Source organism: Carcharhinus amblyrhynchos, chromosome X (assembly GCF_965287045.1).
Source record: "Carcharhinus amblyrhynchos chromosome X, sCarAmb.v2.hapA, whole genome shotgun sequence".
Taxonomy (NCBI): Eukaryota; Metazoa; Chordata; class Chondrichthyes; order Carcharhiniformes; family Carcharhinidae; genus Carcharhinus; species Carcharhinus amblyrhynchos.
Window position 1 is genome coordinate 8,651,594 of NC_137359.1, and position 21,307 is coordinate 8,672,900.

The window sequence follows — 21,307 nt, forward strand, 5'->3', positions numbered from 1 at the left end:
AGAATGGAAATTTGGCAGAAAGTTGCTCTACTGATGAAGAATATTACTGCAAGCACAGAAAGGGAGGGACGAGCAGAAGTAGTAGTAAGGGATGATACTTCAGTGACCGAAAGAGAAATGATAGTGTTAGATGGGATAAGGGATTATATTGCTGTTATAATTCAATTGCGATATATTGGAAATATGGTCAGAACAAAAATTGGTTAGGTCAGATAATTATTAATCCCAACGTACTATGGACCACCAGAACAAGTGAACAGATTGGAGAAGGACTGCTTGAAGTGATAAGGAGGATTACGGGGACTTTGCAACGTATTAATGAGTGATTCCAACAACAAATCAGAGAGGAACTAAAGACAGGAATGAGAATTTGGCCAAATTCAGTCAGAGATGGACTCCACACACGTGAGGCTGGCTACTCAAGAGTATACTGCATGGGGATCAATGTTTAAAAGCCTTCCAGTGCTGATTAATAACTTAAAGATGAGCACCTCTGAGCTGGTGAGACTGTACTAACACATTTAATATCAAAGAATTGGAGCAAGTTTCTAATGAGCACTGCAGACTTATGGGGTGGGATTTTCTGCGCTCACCCCAAGACCAGAAAATCCCGGCTGAGGTCAACGGACCTTAGCATAGTCCTGTCCTGCCCAATACAATTCCTGTGGCGGACAGGACGCAAAAATTCCACCTATGGTCTCCCTGCATGCAAAACAAGATAACGCCAGTATATTTGCCTGTCTGTTTCTGTGCTCTGAAACTGAGATGGACCGGCTGCAGCTAAATACCAACATAACGTTAATGAGATATTCAGTTCAAAGATTTTGAAAGAAACCAATAATATTAGATTCCATTATTTGTTTTAAAAAGTTTACTTATTGGTCAAATCAAATATATTGTCAGACACTTGTTGTATCACTTTATATAACTGGATTCCCCACAAATAAATTTGACATGAATTTTAGCCAGAAAAGTCTGACATTATCTTGTTTTATATGCAGGGGGACCGTAATTCTACAGTGCTCACCAGAAACCTGCTCCAATTCTCAAAATAACTAATAGTGAACAAGGGTCATCCACTCACAACAGAATATCGGAAATTTAAGCTTCTGGTGCACAGTAATAAATATATTCAGGATTTATTAAGGATATGATAAATTTTCCAGATTAATTCAGAGCTTTTTTTAAAACTTCATTTATGGAATGTGAGTGTTGCTGGTTAGGCCAATGTTTATTGCCCATACCTAGTTGCCCCTTGAGAAGATGGTGGTGAGCTGTCTTTTTGAATCACTGCAGTCCCTGAGTGTAAGTACACCCACAGTGCTGTTCGGGAGGGAGTTCTGGGATTTTGACCCAGTGACAGTGAAGGAACAGGGAAATATTTCCAAGTCAGGATGGTGGTGGTGGTGGGGAGAATTGTCTGTGTGTGTGTGCGTGTGTGGTGTGTGTGTGTGTGTGTGGAGGTGGTTGAAGAGAACCTCCAGGTGGTGTTCTGCTGCTCTTATCCTTGTCCTTCTAGATAGTGGTCATGGGTTTGGAAGGTGCTGCCTAAGGGACCTCAGTGAGTTCCTGCAGTGCATCTTGTAGATGGTACACATGGTTGCCACTGTACATCAGTGGTCGAGGGAGTCAATGTTTGTGGAAGGGGTACCAATCAAGTGGACTGCTTTGTCTTGGATGGTGTCAAGCTTCGAGTGTTGTTGGACTGCACTCATCCAGATAAGTGGAGAGTATTCCAACACAGTCCTGACTTGTGCCTTGTAGATGGTGGATAGGCTCTGGGGAGTAAGGAAGTAAGTTACTCTCTGCAAGATTGGTAGCCACCATGTTTATATGACTAGTTTGGTTCAGTTTCTGGTCAATGATAACCCTCAGGATATTAATAGTGGGGAATTCAGTAATGGCGATGCCATTGAATCTTGAGGGATGGTTGTTAGATTCTCTCTTGTTGGACATGGTTATTGCCTGGCACTGGTGTGGCACAAATGTTATTTGCCACTAGTCAGCACAAGCCTGGATATTGTCCAGGTCTTGCTGAATTTGAACATGGACTGTTTCAGTGTCTGAGAAGTCGCGAATGGTGCTGAACATTGTGCAACCATCGGCGAACATCCCCACTTCTGACCTTATGATGGAGGCAAGGTCACTGATGAAGCAGCTGACACGGTTGGACCTCGGACACTAAACCCTGAGGAATGTCCTGGAGTCAAGACGATTGACCTCCAACCACCACACCCATCTTCCTGTGTGTCAGGTACGACTCCAACCAGCGGAGACCTTTCCCTCTGATTCACATTGACCCCAGCTTTGCTAGGGGTCTTTAATGCCATATTAGTAAAACATGGCCTTGAGGTCAAGGGCTGTCACTCTCACCTCACCTCTGGAGTTCAGTTCTTTTGTCCATGTTTGAACCAAGGCTGTAATGAGGTCAGGAGCTGAGTGTGTTAGGATGTAACCAGTGACAACTTTGTAGTGGATGAAATGTGACCAATGGGAACAAGATGAGGGTCAGCTGACCCAGTAAACCATGGAACCAATTAGTGATGTAATAGTCAGCTGACCAGCTGATTCACTATAAATAAGGAAATGTGTGGAATTGGTGGGAGCTTGGACTGGCCTAGGATGAGGCCCCAAGTTTGGAGTAATGGTGTTTCTTTATTAAACTCTTTCTTTGCTTTATAAGTTGGAGTAAGTTTTATTGTATTTTCATTAGCTGCATTTTGAAGAGTTCCTTCTGAAGAAACAAGTGACCCTGGCAGAACCCAAACTGGGCATCACTGAGCAGGTTATTGCTGAGTAAGTGCCACTTGATAGTGCTGTTGACAACCCCTTCCATCACTTTACTGATGATTGAGAGTGGACTGATGGGGTAGTAATTGGCTGGATTGGATCTGTCCTGTTGTGTGTATACAAGACATATCTGCACAATGTTTGACATATTTGGGTAGATGCCAGTGTTGTAACTAGGGATGCAGCAAGTTCTGGAGCACAAGTCTTCAGTACTATCACCAGAATACTGTTAGGTCCCATAATCTTTGCAGTATCCAGTGCCTTCAGCCGCTGAGTCAATAAAAACAATGAAAATATTCCAATAACAGGGAATAAGGAAAAGGTCAACACTAGATTTGGGAAATATTAACAGTATGGGTTACAGTATAGTGATATTAACAGTACAGGAGAGTTTAGGGTATACACTAAAGGTACGGGCAAGTGAGTGCATGTTGTAAATAAGCATTAAGCACCAATCTCCACTCAGTTTTGCTGACATTTCCTCCACATTCATGATGCTCCACATAAATCTTTCCTTTATTGTGCTTCTTTGAAATAATTCTGATCCATGCCAGAACGTCTCCCTCTGACTGCCGAAAAGCATTGTTAAAACGTGAATATCTAACACCCAGGGTGTTCTCTTTATCCATTTTATCTCCTAAAATGGCAACTATTAGGTTTGACAGGCTCTCCCAGACAGCCATGCAGACTTCCCGTTTCACTGTTCATCTTTTTAACGTTAAATACTAAACACATCAGGTCCACTGGATTTGTATTTTCCAGCTCTGTCTATTATATTTATACATCGGTGTTACCGCTGCCCTTCCGCAATGCTTGGGCACTCTTAACTATTTTCATAAGTACGCTTGGGTGCAACATAGCTAGGTTGGGCATGTGTCCTTTGTGTTCAGCTTATTCGTCCTTATTTGTAGCACTCCCCATCCTCATTTTCCTAGAAAACACTTCTGTTAAGAAGGTTGCCTGTGGTTCTCCCTGAAATTCATGGTGGGAAATAAATTATTGAGGATATGAGTCATTTTTTGGTCTCACGTTCTCATGACCCCAAGTGCTGCCTCCAGTGTGCATCCTTATGAATTGAAGCATCACACATGCAAAGTGTAAGTCACATTAGCATTGGACAAGTTGAAATATCACATTCATTAAAATTGAATCAATGGCAGTGGAGACTAACCTGCAAATGAGCAAGCGGTCAGCAGTTACAAAAGCAACAAGATCGGAACCAGCAGTCAACAGCTACCAGAAGCACAATGAGCAAGGAGATCAAATGCAATCAAGAGATTTTTGAACACGTGTTTGGTTGCCATCTTGCTTACCAATAACCCAAGGGTCACAGTACACATCTACGGCTTGGGAAACAACAAATAAAAAATAAAGAAATTGACACCAAAAAATATCTTTAAACTTACCCAGAAAATTTCCCAGCTGCTCTTGGAAATAGTCCACAAGCCTACCCGCTCTCAGGAGCCTGGAGCTTGGTACCTGTCTTGGCATTTGCTTTTTTTTTCAGCTTGCCTTCCCCTCCCCATGACTTTTGGCGTTCCATGTTTGTGCAATAATGATATGTTTCCATCGTTAAGTGTTGGGATATTTTGTAAAGCATGAGAAATTGTCAAAGCAGTTGCAGGAGCATTTATTTTATTTGTGCGCATCTGAAGCAAAACAACTCTTAAGCGGTAATATAAGAGCCGTTAAAGTCTGCAATGAATGTACCGTTAGCCAGGTTTGTAGCAAGGATAGTAGCCCTGAATTTAAGCAATTACTTTGGCAATTTGTGACACCTGACCTCCCAAAAAAGTGACTGTTTCTGAAAGTGGCAGGTTGTTCATTTGATACTGTAGCTACCAGTGTTGGCCTGGCTTCCTTGAACGAAGAAAATTGTTTTAAATAGAGGGGAGAAGGGAAATAGAGGGTGTAGAGAGAAGAAGAGTAAAAGAGGAATGGAAAGAAGCAATTGTTCATGTGCAAGAGAAGAAAAAAATGTACTTGCTAAGAAAAAGCTACCATCCGGAATGTGGATGTGACCAAATGCTCAGCTTTCCTATGCTAAATGTGGAATATTTCAGTCTACTGTACCATGTGGGAACTACGCTTCCAGGAGCTATCCAATATCTGAATCAGAAGTCTATTGTCTCCTGCTTGGAGCGGAATAGTTACCACTTGCCAATCCCAGCAGACAGCACCAACAATGCTCTGACTGGATTAGCGAGCAAAACCTTGAGGGTGTGCCTCTGGAATGAAGCCACCCATTTCCCAAAGTGACAGACTAAAAGCCACAGATTGCGCCTGAGTTCAAGACCTGAACTGATGCTTACTGCTGCAGCACGATGGCCTGTATCTGATACAGGGCAGTGATAAAACTGAGGAAGAGACAACGGTCCACTTTAGCGACTGTTTATATTGCAAGATGCAATTGAGAAACCAACCCTGTTCAGGCAATTTTGCGCACATCTTCCACACTTGGCGAGATCTTAAACGAATGACTACAATTTTTGTAGTAATTAAAGCCTTTGGCGAGGTTAATGTTGATCTCTTGCTCCAACTGCCAAGGCAGGTTGTTTGTTTTAATGCAGTCAATATCGCATGTGTCACTGTCAGCAGCTGGATCTAGCAACCAGCAGCTCAGGTAGTGAGGGTGTGGGTGGGATTCTGATCTGCCCTGAATGTTAAAAATTCCAATGGTATTCCTCAGTGAAATTTTGTCCTTTCTGCTTTACAACAGCCTTATTACCGCCTGTGATTCATTAAAGATTGCTGCCACACGACCTACAAACATCACTGCTGAGAGTGGATCCTGTGAACAAATGAGCAGCTTAGATTTGATTCATCCCCCAGTGTAATTAGGGCAGCTTCTACTTGCTCTAGAGGTTCGTAGGCCAGTGCTGACACCCTAATAAACCTGAAAAAGAAGGAAAATGGAGAATAGCTCTTTTTGAAATAGAATGAAGCACCTAAACTGAGAAAATGAAACTAACCTACTGGCAAGGAGAGACTGAAACCTTTAATCGAACAGCAATGCAAGCTGGGAAAAACAAACTGTCAGAATGATCAAGGGGTGTGAAAGGATGCCAGAGCTCAAGTTACCATTGATTGCCAACATCAGGTATTGTGCCTGTGTGCCAGGCAACAGCCTAATCAAACTCCAGTTTTTTCTTGTGTGGAGGCTGCATTGAAGAATGGAGTGCAGCGCATACTGCAGCCTTTCCTAATATTCCTATTCCTCCAGTTTGAATAGGTTGAGATTCAGAGATCACTGAGCCGCTTCTGTGCTAAAGCTCCCGTAGACCACTTGCCACAATCAAGCAACTAACTTGTGCCTTTGGCTTTTACCAAACGCAAAAACTATTCAATTTAAGATGATGTGCTGGAGACTCTCTTGTCATAGCCTGGAACCTGGACTATGGGATCTGATAGTTAAAATGGCTTGGCTGCATATCCCTTCATCTTTGTAATAGACCAAATTTATTGGAGCAATATTGGTCAAGGTCAAAATGTTACACATCTCATTGCTGCCAAAAGTGAGATCCCTCAGACATATCTGTAACACTACTTCCATACCACTTTCCAGCCACCTTTTGTTTGTCCCTTCCCAACATCTCTTTTACTTATTCCCAGTTAGTTATGTTGCAAATTATTCCTAATCTTCTCCCCAGTACTGAAGATTATTTTTCTCCTCTTTTTTTCCAGAAGTAGATCTGCAGATCCTGACTGTTTGGTGTAATATCGCCCAGGATGGTTTTGCCAACGTTGAGTCTTTTGGGACCAGCACCTGAACAGACGGTCATTTGCAAACCTGCCTAGCTGTGGCTATAGTGGTCAAGGTCAGCATCCAGAAACAATGTGGTTCTGTCCATCTGATCTGCTGACACTAGTTGCCCTCATTGATCCCAAAATAAAAATTCACTTAACAACGCTAGCTCAGAATGTACAGAGAATTTTAAAAACCCTACAGTATAGAAAGAGGCCATCTGGCCCATCCAGGCCCTACCTCCATATCCCTACACCTACGCATCTCAGGATACTAAGGGGCAATTTCAGCATGGCCAATCAACCTAACCCACACATCTTTGGACTGTGGGAGGAAACCCACACAGACGTGAGGAGAAAGTGCAAATTCCACACAGATTAACTCCACACACGCTGATTTCTTAACTCACTGATTTCCCGCGGTGTTGTACATGGGCAGTCTAGACCAAGTGTAGTCAGCTGAAGCAAGGATGGTGGGGGCAGCAGATACTTGGACCGGAATGTGCAAACTTACTTGATTTCAAGGTAGTTCATTTAACCATTATTTTTATATTTCCATTCTAAGTTTCTATGTCAATACAGATGATAGAAAGTGCCTTATGTCAGTAATGTTACCACTGGTGGTGGGCGGATGGAAGACATAATGACAGGGTGACAAGTTTCCACAAACGGTTTCCACTGTCATTCAGGAATTTCTAATGGAAAGAAGCTGACGGCAACTATGTGCAAATACAATATTGTATAGCGATACAAACTGTGCAGAGCGCAAACAAAATGTGAAACCGCCACCACCCTAATTGCTCTTTGTAGGTGTCCTCCTGACTTCAACATCCTGGAACTCCCACAATATACACTAGCTGAAAATTCCTGACACTCGGGCTAAGCAGAAATTACAACTCAAACTCTATCTGTAGAAAGAAGGCAGGCTATTTGGGGAGCAGTTCTTGCAACATTCCTACAAACAAATCTAGTTTTACGGGAGAATCATGAAGCACAAGAAGAGGCCATTTGTCCCACTGTGCCTGTGCAGTTTTGGTATAGCTATCCAATTAATCCCACTCCCCCATGCTTTCCATATAACCCCTCCCCTTCAAGCGATGATCCAATTTCCCCTTTGAGAATGACTACTGAATCTGTTTCCACCATAAGAACATAAGAACTAGGAGCAGGAGTAGGCCATCTAGCCCCTCGAGCCTGCCCCACCATTCAATAAGATCATGGCTGATCTGAAGTGGATCAGTTCCACTTTCCCGCTTTCTCCCCATAACCCTTAATTCCTTTGTCTATCAGAAACCTATCTACCCATGACTTAAGTATATTTAGCGAGGTAGCCTCCACCGCTTCAATGGGCAGAGAATTCCAGAGATTCACCACCCTTTCAGGCAGTGCATTCCAAAATCAAGAAGGCGAATGGGATGCTGGCTTTTATAGCGAGGGGGGGGATAGAATATAAAAGTAGGGAGGTCTTGCTGCAACTGTACAGGGCACTGGTGAGGCCGCAGCTGGAGTACTGTGTGCAGTTTTGGTCGCCGCACTTGTGCAAGGATATTTTGGCCTTGGAGGGAGTGCAGGGGAGGTTCACTAGGCTGATACCAGAGATGAGGGGGTTAGACTATGAAGAGAGATTAAATAGACTGGGTCTGTACTTGTTGGAGTTTAGAAGGATGAGGGGGGATCTTAGAGATGTATAAGATAATGAAAGGGATGGATAGGGTAAAGGTAGAGAGATTCTTCCCGCTCAGAAAGGACAGCAGGACTAGAGGGCACAGCCTCAAGATAAGGGGGGGCAGTTTAGAACGGAGTCGAGGAGGAACTTCTTCACTCAAAGGGTGGTGAATCTCTGGAATTCTCTGCCCGTTGAAGTGGTGGAGGCTACCTCGTTAAATACAGTTAAGTCACGGGTAGATAGGTTTTTGGTAGGCAAGGGAATTAAGGGTTATGGGGAGAAAGCGGGAAAGTGGAACTGATCCACTTCAGATCAGCCATGATCTTAATGAATGGCGGGGCAGGCTCAAAGGGCTAGATGGCCTACTCCTGCTCCTATTTCTTATGTTCTTATGTTCTAAAATGAAAAATATCTTTCCTCTGGTCCTAAAATGTGCCAGCCAGCATCTGTGGAGAGTGTTCATGTTTTAGGTGATCTGAAACGTTAACTCAGTTTCCTTCTCCACAGACACTGCCCGACCTGCTGAGTTTTTCCAGTACTTCCTACTTTTGTTTTAGATTTCCAGTATCTGCGGCTTTTTGTGGTTGTGCCGCAAATGTGTCCTCTGCATACTGACACCTCTGCACTGGAAACAGTTTCTTTTTATTTACTCAGCTGAAAGTCCTCAAATCTTTGAACACATTGGGTGTTTTTTTTAAAATCAGAATTGTTAAAAAATTGAATTGGACGTGTATGCACTGGCCTAAGAGAAGGGAGGCGGTAATGGAAAAGGGTGCCATTTTCGATTTTCACACTTTTGACAGGGCAGACAAAATGGGGTCTGCTGAATGCATTTTAAGGCCCTCAATCCATACATGAAATAAGACAGCAAATGGAACAGAGGGAAGATGAGATCATGTTCTCAGAGAGATCCCTTGCCCTGCCCTACACTGGGGCTAAGAGGAAAATAGAGGAGATGACTGTGGCTAGTTTAATTGTGCTAGAAGGGAGAGCATGGAGAAGAGAGTGGGAGGTCAAAATTTAAGAGGATGGAGAATGGAGAGAGAGGAAGAGAAGGCAAAGGGGAGAGAAGAAAAGAGGTGACGGGGCAGTAGGGATAAATAGATGGGAAATTGGAGGGTAAGATATAAAGGAAGGATGAAGGAAGAGGAATGGAAGGAGAGAGAGCGTAAGGAGAGAAGAAGGAGATAAAGGGATCAAGGGGAAAGAGTGTGTGATGAAGGAGAGAAAGATAAAGATAGAGGGTGAGATTCCCATTTGGGGTTTCCCTGCCAGCTAAATTTGTCCTGATGTTTACATTTTTTGGACTGCTACATGAAATCACCTAAACGCAAAAAGTGTTTTTTTAAACTACTACTTGATCTACTGTGGTATAACTCTGCGTCTGCAGCACAGTTACACTGTTTAGTTATTCAGGTGTGTAATAGCACCGAGAAGCAGCTGGGCTACCACAGGACGAGATAGTTGGAAATAGCTTAGAACAGGGCTAGACCTTGGCCTGTAGTCTGAAGGCCACTGTTCTTCCTTTAGTGAAGTGATCTAATCCTGCATATTATTAAAGGCAACTGAAGTCCTCCATTTCTGCTCTTGAAGGGGTTATGAAGGTTTGAAAATGGAGGAAATAACTAGCTTTCCAAATACGTGTTTTTTGAAATACAACAGCTGCGAGGTCCAAAGTTTATATTTATTGCAACTTTCACAGAGCTCACAGTTGACAACATTTCACCAGACCTTCTGCATCATTGCTGTGAGCCACAATGGGAAGAGCTTAGGCTAACAATGGTGATGTCTTAACTGCTGGCCTCCTACCACTGGGTGACACTGCTGCACCTCACATTATCTCTACTGCTTCAATTTCATACTAATCAATTGTACTTTCACTTTGGTTCTTGTATGCAGGCTGGAAAGTAGCTGATTTCTTCAAGTTATATTCGTGTTACTGCTGTCACTTTGGTTCTAAAATTATAAAGAAAAGGTGTTTCCGACTCTGCCTGCCTAAAAGCTTGGCCTGTCACTGAAGAAATACTTTCTGGTCACCCAGCTCCCAAATAAAGACATCTTACACAGCTGTTGAAACAAATATTTTCCCTTTACTCATACTCATAGCTCTGCTAGCTATTTACAACATATCCACTCCTCCTCTGGTCATCCTGCTGCTTGTTGCGGTCATTACATTTTCTCTCCTTTTACCTGCCTAGAGGCTCAGCCTCCATCTCCAGTTCTGTGAAACGCAGGCAATTACCTCCTCCTGGTCTGTCCTGGGAGCCAATCTCAGCAGCGGCACAGTGGCTAGCACTGCTGCCTCACAGTGCCGGGGACCCGGATTCGATTCCCAACTTGGCTGTCTGTGTGGAGTCTGCACATTCTTCCCATGTCTGCGTGAGTTTCCTCCAGGTGTTTTGGCAGATAAGACAAAGGAGAATCCAAAGAGCTTTTACAAATCGGGCAAGAAAGTAACTAGGGAGAGAGTACGGCCTCTTAAGGATCAACAAGTTCATCTATGTGCCGATCCACAAGAGATGGGCGAGTTCCTAAATGAATATTTCTCATCAGTATATGTTGAGAAAGGCATGCGTGTTAAGGAAATTGGGGAAACAAATAGTGATGTCATGAGGAGTGTAATATTACAGAGGCGGTGGTTGTGGAAGTCTTAAAGAGCATCAAGGTAGATAAATCCCAAGGACCTGATGAAGTGTATCCCAGGACATTGTGGGAGGCTAGGGAAGAATTTGCAGGTCCCCTAGCTGAAATATTTGAATCAGTGATAGTCACATTTGAGGTGCCTGAAGATTGGAGGGTGGCAAATGTTATGCCTTTGTTCAAGAAGGGCTGCAGGGAAAAGCCTGGGAACTACAGGCCGGTGAGCCTAACATTTGTGTGGGTAAGTTGTTAGAAGGTATTCTGGGAGACAGGATCTACAGGCATTTAGAGAGGCAAGGACTGATGAGGGACAGTGAATATGGCTTTTTCAGTGGAAAATCATGTCTCACAAATTTGATTTGAGTTTTTTTGAAGGGGTAACCAAGGAGGTAGATGAGGGTAGCACAGTTGATGATGTCTACATGGACTTTAGCAAGGCCTTTGACAAGATACCACATGGCAGCATTAGGTTAAATCTAGGGTGAGGTAGCCAATTGGATTCAAAATTGGTTTGATGAGAGGGTGGTTGTAGAGGGTTGTTTTTCAAACTGGAGGCCTATGATCAGCGGTGTGCCTTGATAGTTTGAATTATAAGGAAAACTGGATAGACTGGGACTCTTTTCCTTGGAGCGTAGGTGGTTTAGGGGTGATCTTATAGAATTGAATACAGGAGTTGGGACGTCTTGTTAAAGTTGTACAAGACATTGGTAAGGCCACACTTGGAATACTGTGTGCAATTCTGGTCACCGTATTATAGAAAGGATATTATTAATGTAGAAAGAGTGCAGAAACAATTTACTAGGATGCTACTGGGGCTTGATGGATTGAGTTATAAGGAGAGGCTGAACAGATTGGGACTTTTTCCTCTGGAGTGTAGGAGGCTGAGGGGTGACCTTATAGAGGTCTGTAAGATAATGAGGGGCATAGGCAAGGTAGATAGTCAATATCTTTTCCCAAAGGTAAGGGAATCTAAAACTAGAGGACAGAGGTTTAAGGTGAGAGGGGAGAGATACAAAAGAGTCCAGAGGAGCAATTTTTTCACACAGAGGGTGGTGAGTGTCTGGAACAAGCTGCCAGAGATAGTAGTAGAGGCAGGTACAATTTTTTGTCTTTTAAAAAGCATTTAGATAGTTACATGGGTACGATGGGTATAGAGGGATTATGGGCCAAATGTGGGCAATTGGGATTATCTTAGGGGTTTTAAAAAAAGCGGCATGGACAAGTTGAGCCGAAGGGCCTGTTTCCATGCTGTAAACCTCTTTAACTCTTAGAGGTCTACAAAATAATGAGGGGCATAGATCAGCTAGATAGTCCACATTGTTTCCCAAAGATAGGGCAGTTTAAAACTGGAGGGCATTGGATTAAGGTGAGAGGGGAGAGATAAAAAGAGTCCAGAGGAGCAATTTTTTCACACGGGGTGGTGAGTGTCTGGAATACGCTGCCAGAGGTAGTAGTACAGACGGGTACAATTTTGTCTTTTAAAAAGCATTTAGACAGTAGGATGGGTATAGCGGGATATGGGCCAAATGCAGGCAACTGGGACTAGCTTAATGGTAAAAACTGGGTGGCATGGACAAGTTGGACCGAAGGGCCTGTTTCCATGCTGTAAGCCTCTATGACTCCGGTTTCCTCCCACAGTCCAAGACATGTTGATTAGGTGGACTGGCCATGCTAAATTCTCCCTCGGTGTATCCGAACAGGCACCGGAGTGTGGCAACTAGGGAGATTTTCACAGTAACTTCAATGCAATGTTAATGTAAGCCTATTTATGACACTAATAGATAAACTTAAATGTCAGGCTGCCTTTCAGGGCTTCCCCAGTGCTTCCAAATCAACGTCCCCAGTAATACCATTTGGCCTAACACTTTTGGTCATATAAAACCACTGATTCAAGCAGAGTAATGTAACAGTAGGTGCACCAGTATACTAAGACTTTTGCACACCTCCTGTAATACCCTTCACCATCACACACTCCAGTTTCACACCTATTGCTTTTCTGATGCGTTCATTTCTACTACCCAATTCATTATAAGCTTATACCAAACAATTCATAACTCATGATCCAAGCTTCTTCCAGTTGACTGAGCAACAAAACAAATGTATTCTGCCTCATGCAAACTTCCTCCAGGTATTTGTGTGACATTCACGTTTCTTCACTCAGATTCAATTCTCAGAGGGGAAGGCTACTGATCAAACTGTTCAAATCAAAATTGCAAGGTCTTTTGTCCGCCAGTTTTTACACAGCAATTGAAATTTCTAAAATAAGGTTTGGAACACAATGAAAACATAAACAGTACATTTTTCCAAATTATCATGATGCTTGGTTTATTCTGTGAAAATGCTTTTGTTAATATTTTTACATTAAGAACTCAGCCCCTTTCAAAGTCTGAGCTTGAAGTTTATACTTTGACTGGCAGCTGTCACTGTTCATCGTTTTTAAAAATTTATTTATGGGATGCGAGCATCACTGACTGGGGCAGCATTTATCACCCATCCCCAACTGCCCTCCATTTCACAGGGCAGTTGAGAGTCAACCACATTCCTGTGGCTCTGGAGTCACATGTAGGCCAGACCGGGAAAGGACGGCAGATTCCCTTCCCGAAAGGACATTAGTAGACAAAGGTCATGGGTAGAGGAGGGCACTCAACGTTAAAATGGCGGCGTGGGCTCGTTGGGCCAAAGGGCCTGTTTCCTGTGCTGTGTTGTTCTTTGTAGTGAATCAGATGGGTTTTTACAATAATTGAATTTGCCATGGCAGGATTTGAAGCTGGATCTCTAGATTACTGGTCCAATGGCAATGTGGTGTACATACTTTTGCACCATATATTACCAACAAGTTATCCCTGTTGCTTGTCTCAACTGAAAAATTTGACTTTTTCGTAAAAATCACTGGACAACATAGTTTATTTTTTCTTAATATCATTTTATACTTGATTTGTTCTCCATAGCCAAATTCAACTGTTCAGGGTTTCCCTCCGAAAAACATAACTAGATCAGTTGAACTTACAAAGCCAAGAGAATAAATTTTATTTCTCTCCATTGCAGGTCCTCCCCTGCTTCACTTTTCTGGTCAATACATCAATTCTTGGATTGAGGAAATGGGGCAGAGGATGAATGAAAAACACTTTAAAGAGAAGGAACAGATACTGACAACACCAGAGAAAAACAGAAAGCAGGGAGCAGAAGGAGCAAGTGGCATAGAGAAATCCAAAGAAAAGAGACTGACTATGAGGCAGAAATAGAGAGAAACAAAAAACACAAAGAGACAGCAAGAAAGATGCAGCAGAGGCACAGATGCAGAATAAGTATGGTTGGTGGGGGCGGGGGGGAGAGAGAAAGCACGAGAGAGAGAAACTATAAAGCGAGCTTGCATGCATGTGTGAGAAGCAGAAAGAGATAGCGGGATATGATAAATTAGTGGGCCTGATAATTCAATCGGCATAACATTTGTGCATTCACTGACATGGTAACACCACTGGAAATCTGCCACAAGATTATAAAAGATAATTAAACTTGCATTTTGAGGTTTGCAGTGACTTAGTAAATACAATAAAAACAGGCCGAGAATTCTCCATTTTCTTTACAGCGCATGAAGGCTGTACATGTGATGATACCAAAAAAATAATAGTCCAATTATACGAAACAACCTCCAAGAATGCAGGTGAACCAAGCCCCAGGCCCCCATGCATTGGTGTGCCTCTGAGAATAAATTTATTGGACAAATTTCCAAGAACATGGAGAATCCTAAGTTTACGGTTTTGCTGGGGAACTGTTCAAGTTTTTGTGCGTGTTAGAAACCTTATTTTACTGGCAAAGCAAGATGGCGGCCAAAAGGATTCCACCCCCCCCCCCCCCCCCCCCCCCAAGTACCTTGAGCAATTTAATGAGCTCCCCTTTCCCTCCTTGCTGCTTGTTTATCAGTAACTATTTACTAACTCGCCATTGCTATTTTTATGATTTCTTCACTGATATTTTAGGCAGCCAACATTATTCAATTCATAATCATTTGTTGCTTGTCACAAATAGATTTGAGCCAATCAAGGATGTGTGATGGAGAATGCGATGTACACTTTGCATATATGATACTTGGGAGTGTGCCAGGTGTGTCTTGAGGCTTTTGGTTATTTCAGTGCATTAATAACATGAACATAGGACTATTCCAGCAACACACTATTTGCTCTTTACATTCTGCCCAGAAACATCAGAATTCTTGTTTTGAAGAGGGCTTTCTGGGGCCAGAAGCCTGTTCAGGCTGCATATCTCAAAAACTGGTGATTCACACAATGCCATCATCCCAAATACTAATTCTATGGATACCACTTTTTGCTTGTTGCCAGCTTTAAGAACAGGGCAGGGTATACAAGGACAGTAATGCGCTCTCATTATAAAGTTGGAAGGGCTCATCTCTTTTCAGCGCTCAAATTTCACACCAGATCAACAATGCTCCTTTCACCTTCCTCAATCTTCCCAATCCCAAAGTTGTTGATTTAACTCAGCCTTCCACTTGCAAGCTTTAAAGAGTTGGTCACAGTGCCAACGTATATGTACAATGGCCACATACAATTTTTTTTTTAAAGTGTTTCACATCCTGATGAAATTTGAGTGGTATAAGACACTAGAGTTAACGTGTCTGATAGATTTGATGAAAAATAGATCGGTTCACTTTTGTTCAGAGGGTCAAGTCCAGGCCAGCAGCTTGGGAATGAATGTTGGCATACCTTGTTGCAGAAGAAATTCACACAGGAAGTAAACAAGCCTTGTCAACCTTTCCAATTTTAAACCAAGCAGTAATTTCCCCAGATAAGGGAAGTGCCTCACCCTTTCTTGGTGTTCTTTTTCTTGGAGTCGGGTGTTGGAGAAGGAGAAGGGGAACGTTTCCTTTTTTTGTGACTGCTTCCCTTCTTATCTCTCCGATCTGAGTCAGGGCTGTGTACCTTTGAATAAAAGTTTGAGGGTCATTCATCTTCAACCAGCGATATCTCATTCCCACTGAAAGCACCAAATCACAAATAATTCTGGTGGCACAGTGGTTAGCAGTGCCCAGTGCTGCCTCACAGCACCGGGGACGCGGGTTTGATTCCCGGTTTGGGTTGCTGTCTGTGCGGAGTCTGCATGTTCTCCCCATGTCTCTGTGGGTTTCCACCTACAGTTTGAAAGACGTGCTAAATTCTCCCCCAGTGTACCCGAACAGGTGCTAGAGTATGGCGACTAAGGGATTTTCACAGTAACTTCACTGAAGCCTACTTGTGACACTAAGAAATAGACTTTAACTTGTGTGTTTCCAGACAAGAAACAATCCTCAAATAATAGCTGTTAGTCAGGGGAAGGATACCAACTAATCAGTACGGTAGAACCAAGTCCAGAAATAGTTACAAAAGTAAACATTTTAGAGCTGCTGGATGCTGAACATTGGAAGCAACTGAAGAAAAGTTTGAACGACTGAATTCTGTTTGGAAAATGAACAGGAAAGGATCCTTTTTTTTGTTTTATTTTGATTCGTGTCACAGGTAGGCTTACATTAACAGTGCAATGAAGTTACTGTGAAAATCCCCTAGTCGCCACACTCTGGCACCTGTTCGGGTACACTGAGGGAGAATTTAGCATGGTCAATGCACCTAACCAGCACATCTTTGGAGTGTGGGAGGAAACCCACGCAGGCACAGGGAGAACGTGCAAACTCCACACAGATAATGTCCGGAGCCGGGAATTGAACTCGGGTTCCTGGCACTATGAGGCAGCAGTGCTAACTGCTGTGCCACCCCTGTATTTGATTCTTCAAGTTTTGATTTGGTACACATTTACCCAAAGTCAGATGATCTTGTTTTAAATTCTGAAATAATAAGCTATAGTGAATCCCTGTCTTGAAAGCTTCCATCTATTTTTATTAAAGTACATTGCAAGTTCACATTTAAACATAATCACCAACAATCTTTGGGAAAAATCAAGACTGAGTCAAACCCAACACTGATGAAACTCACTTCAAGTCACAAAAGAGGTAAATTGGAAAACAGTAGAAATTACCTCTTCTGTTAATGTTTTGGCAGAAATTCTTTTTCGTCGAACGACAGGTGCCCGGTCATCATTCACCTCATAGTCTTCCTCGTTCATCCATTCATTAAAAGTATCGGTGTCCATTATCCACTTCGCATGGACCTTTCAACAAACAGAAGTTCAGTTAAATAAAAAGCAAATGACTGCAGATGCCGGAGACCTGTAACAGAAACAAAGTGCTGGATAAACTCAGCAGCATCTGTGGAAAGAGAAATACAGTTCACATTTCGAGTCTAATATGATTCTTCTTCAGAACTCCAGGAAATTTAGTTAGTCTTGAAAATCAGTCCACAGGGTTTAACAGCAGATGAACACTGGAATGCTTCCATTATCTTTTTTAGTTAAATGCAAACATTTCTTTGCTGCATTATTTCATCTCTTCAACCCACCAGCAAAAAACAGTAGTCAATAAGGTGTTACCATGAGAAAGGGAGGTGATGGAATATTACTAGTCCCAGCACAGACTATGTGGCCCAAAACGGGCATGCTGCAGTTCGTACTCCAGCTGAACCTCCTCCCACCATTCTTTATTTAATCTGATCACCATATCCTTCTCTCCCTTTCCTTCGTGGTTTATTGAGCTTTCCCTTAAATGCATCTATGTTATTTAATAACTTATCCCTATGACAGAGAGTTCCACACTCATCATTCTCCAGGTGAAAATGTTTCTCCTGAGCTTCTCATTCATTGTATTCATGGTTATGCCATATTAGAACAAAGAACAACACAGCACAGGAAACAGGCCCTTCAGCCCATTTTAACATTGTGAGTGCCCTCTTCTACCTATGACCTTTGTCTACGCCTATTGGACTCCACAATAAAGGTGTGCAAGTTTAGACAATTGTAACCAGATTGAGGGACGCCTAATTCAGGGACAATTTGTTAACACCAATCAGCCTAACAGCACATTTTTGGGGGTGTGGGAGGAAACCGGAGCACCCGGAGAAAACCCACGCAAGCACGGGGAGAATGTGCAAACTCCCACAGACACCGACCCAAGTTGGAGATCTGACCCGGGTCCCTGTATCTGCACAGCAAACAGCGATAGTCACTGAGCTGTCGTGTTGCCCGTCAGATGGCCCAGTTTAAGCGTACACCAACGACGTGAAGCACTAGGCAACTCTCGAAGCAACATCCAAGAGCAGCCCTCGCACGACCCACCGCGTGTATGCCCCTTGTCGGACAACAAGGCGGACCGAATCACCTGTGGAATGTAAAAAAACGACATCAGTCAACATACACAACTTATACAGACATTCATGGAATCCCCAGAAGCTCAAACATAAGATAGGTGAGCCATAAAATATGTTGGACGGTCCATAGGAATCTATTGATTCCCAGAAACGTCCCGAGGCTCTTGATCCTTATTTAGAACAATCTTTTATATCCCTCCATCTCTAGTCTGCTCATGTGCCTATCTAAGTAAGCCTTAGACAACTGTAGCGTGCCTGCCTCCACCACCCTACTTGGCAGTGCATTCCAGGCCCCCACAACCCTCTGTGTGAAAAATCTCCCTCTAACATCTGAATTATATATTGATGGATCCCGGTTCTGGACTCGCCCACAAGTGTAAGTATCTTCTTGATGTCAATCTTATCAAACCTTTTCCTCATCTTAAAGACTAATATCAGGTGGCTGCACAGTCTTTTCAATCTTTCCCAATACTGGGTAGTATGGTGGCACAGTGGTTAGCACTGCTGCCTCACAGCGCCAGGGACCCGGGTTCAATTCCAACCTTGGGTCACTGTCTATGTGGAGTCTGCAAATTCTCCCCATGGCGTTTCCTCCGGGTCTCCTCCCACAGTCCAAAGATGTGCGGGTTAGAGTAAATTGCCCTTAGTGTCAGGGAGATTAACAGGGTGAAATATGTGGGGTTCCAGGATTAGGGCCTGGGTGGGATTGTTGTCGGTGCAGACTCGATGGGCTGAATGGACTTCTGCACTGTAGGGTTTCTATGATTCTATAACCTCTCAGTTCTGGTATCATTTTCTTAATTCTCCTTTTGCACTCCAGTGTCTCTTTGTCCTTTTTCATACTATAGAGGGGTTCTGGTTCTATACCAGTTTAACATAACTTTTCTGCTTTTCAATTCTATTCTGGAAATCAAGTGCTTTGTTTCCTTTATGACCATATTAAGCTGTGTCACTACTTTTATTGATTTGTATATCTGTATGCCCAAGCCCATCAGTTCCTTGCCACACCGTCCCCCATCCTCTCATGGCCTTGAGTACAAAAATACCAGTGTGGTACTGAAAAGTGCTGCACTACTAAAATCCAGCGAGCCCATCTCTGTTTCAGTTTAAAGCAGCATCTACCTGATGTGAAACATCAGGAAATCCCCCTCTCCAAACTGCATTATCGATCATCTCACAATGGAGCTGAACCTTGTCAAGCACCTTGCTAATGCAGCTAAATGGCACCATTTTATAATGTTATTGATTCATTTAATAATTCATTTTCTCAAAAAATTCAATCCATATACTGTCTCATTTTTATCTTTCAAATAAGCAATTATTCTATAAATATTACACAGGGGCAAACTTGAGAATTATATGCAAAATAACCTGAATAACAATGATCAGAATAGATTCCAAGGGCAGGGGAAGAGTTTGCCTCAACCTCTTTGAAGGAGTGACAGCCCAGGTGGACTACTGGGAACTCAAACAAGTCATCCCCCACCATCAATACATAAGGGGTCACCACTGACCTGAAGCTGAACTAGATCAGCTACAAGCAATTCATCTCAACTTTAAGTCATGCCACCATGTGCAAAGCTTAAATCAGGACAATGATGGAATAATCCCAAAGTGCTGAGGTGCAACAACAATAGTTTCTATTGCACCTTTAACAATAAAACTTCAAGACACTCCGATACCTTTGATCAAAATGGGTGGCACAGTGGTTAGCACTGCTGCCTCACAGCGCCAGGGTCCTGGGTCAACTCCCGGACCTGGGTCACTGTCTGCACGTTCTCCCCGTGTCTGTGTGGGTTTCCTCCGGGTGCTCCAGTTTCCTCCCACAATCTGAAAGACATGCTGGTTAGGTGCATTGGCCATGCTAAATTCTCCTTCAGTGTACCCGAACAGGTGACGAAGGGATTTTCACAGAAACTTCACTGCATTGTTAATGTAAATCTACTTGTGACACTAATAACTAAATTTTAACTGAAAAGGGTAGGTTTTAAGAAGCATCTTTGAGGAGGGAAAGAGAGGCAGAAAAGGTTAAGGGAAGGATGTCAAAAGCTTAGGGCTGAGGCAGCTGAAGGCATAGCCAGCAGTGGTGGACTGATTAAAATGTGGAGGAGTCCAGAATCCTCAAGAGTACAGATGTCTGAGGGTTGCAGGGGTGGAACACTCGAGAAACTCCACACCATTCATTTACCAATACCCCCGTTACTCGATTCAATATCCACACCGTGCACACTGGCATTTGTAAGGTCAAAAGAAATTGGAGCAGGAGTACGCCTTCCAGCCTGCTCTGTCATTCAATTCAATCATGGTTAATCTAGTTAAGGTCTGAACTCCACTTTTTTCCTGCCTACTCCCATAACTCTTAACTCCCCTGTACATCAACAATCTGTCAAACTCAGCCTTGAACATATTCAATGACTCGGCCTTCACTGCTCTCTGAGGAAGAGAATTCCAAAGACTGACAATCCTCTGGGGGAAGAAATTCCTCCTATATTTTAAATGAGACCCCTTATTCTGAAACTTAGCTCCTGGGTTCCAGAAGCACCCAAAATGAGAACATCCTCTCAGCATCCACCCTGTCAAGTCTCCGCAATCTTACATGTTTCAACAGATCACCTCCCATTCTTCCAAACCCCAATGAACATCGGTCCTGTCTGTGGAAGAATTTCCATGCAAGACAACCCCTTCACCCCTAGGAATCTCTGAATTACTTACAATGCAAATCTATCCTTCTTTAAGTAAAGAGACCAAAACTGTCCACAGTACTCTAGATGTGGTCTCACCAATATCCTGTACAGTTGTAATAAGAGTTCCCTACTTTTATATTCTATTCCCCTTGCAACAAAGGCCAACAATGAGATCCTAATCACTTGTTGTACCTGCATGCTAACTTTGTGATTCATGTACCAGGATACCCAAGTCCCCCTGTACCTCAGCATTCTGCAATCTCTCTCTGTATAAATAATATTCTGCTCTTCTATTCTTCCAACAAAGGGGGACAACCTCACACTTTCCCATATTATACTCCACTGCCAAATATTTGCCCACTCACATATCCTATCTACATTCCTTTACAGACTCTCTGTATTCTCCCCACAACTTTTTTTTCCTACTAATCTTTGTATCATCAGCAAATTTGGCTACAATAAAGCCAGCCCTTTCATCGAAAATAGTTGAGGCCCCAGCACTAATCCCTGTGGCACTCCACTAGTTACAGTTTGTGAAC

At 43.0% G+C, this 21,307-nt stretch overlaps 1 protein-coding gene across 5 annotated transcripts in view; it reads right to left on the minus strand.

The window, feature by feature from the left end:
* The window catches only part of smarcc2 (SWI/SNF related BAF chromatin remodeling complex subunit C2), a 145,062-nt gene that overhangs the window by 69,377 nt on the left and 54,378 nt on the right, over positions 1–21,307 (minus strand). For all 5 annotated transcript variants that reach the window (XM_080218061.1, XM_080218060.1, XM_080218059.1 and 2 more), the window contains exons 9-10: positions 16,862–16,993; positions 15,659–15,774 (exon numbers count right to left, since the gene is read on the minus strand). In XM_080218061.1, coding sequence (XP_080074187.1) covers positions 15,659–15,774; positions 16,862–16,993 — 248 coding nt within the window. The remainder of the gene's footprint in view (positions 1–15,658; positions 15,775–16,861; positions 16,994–21,307) is intronic.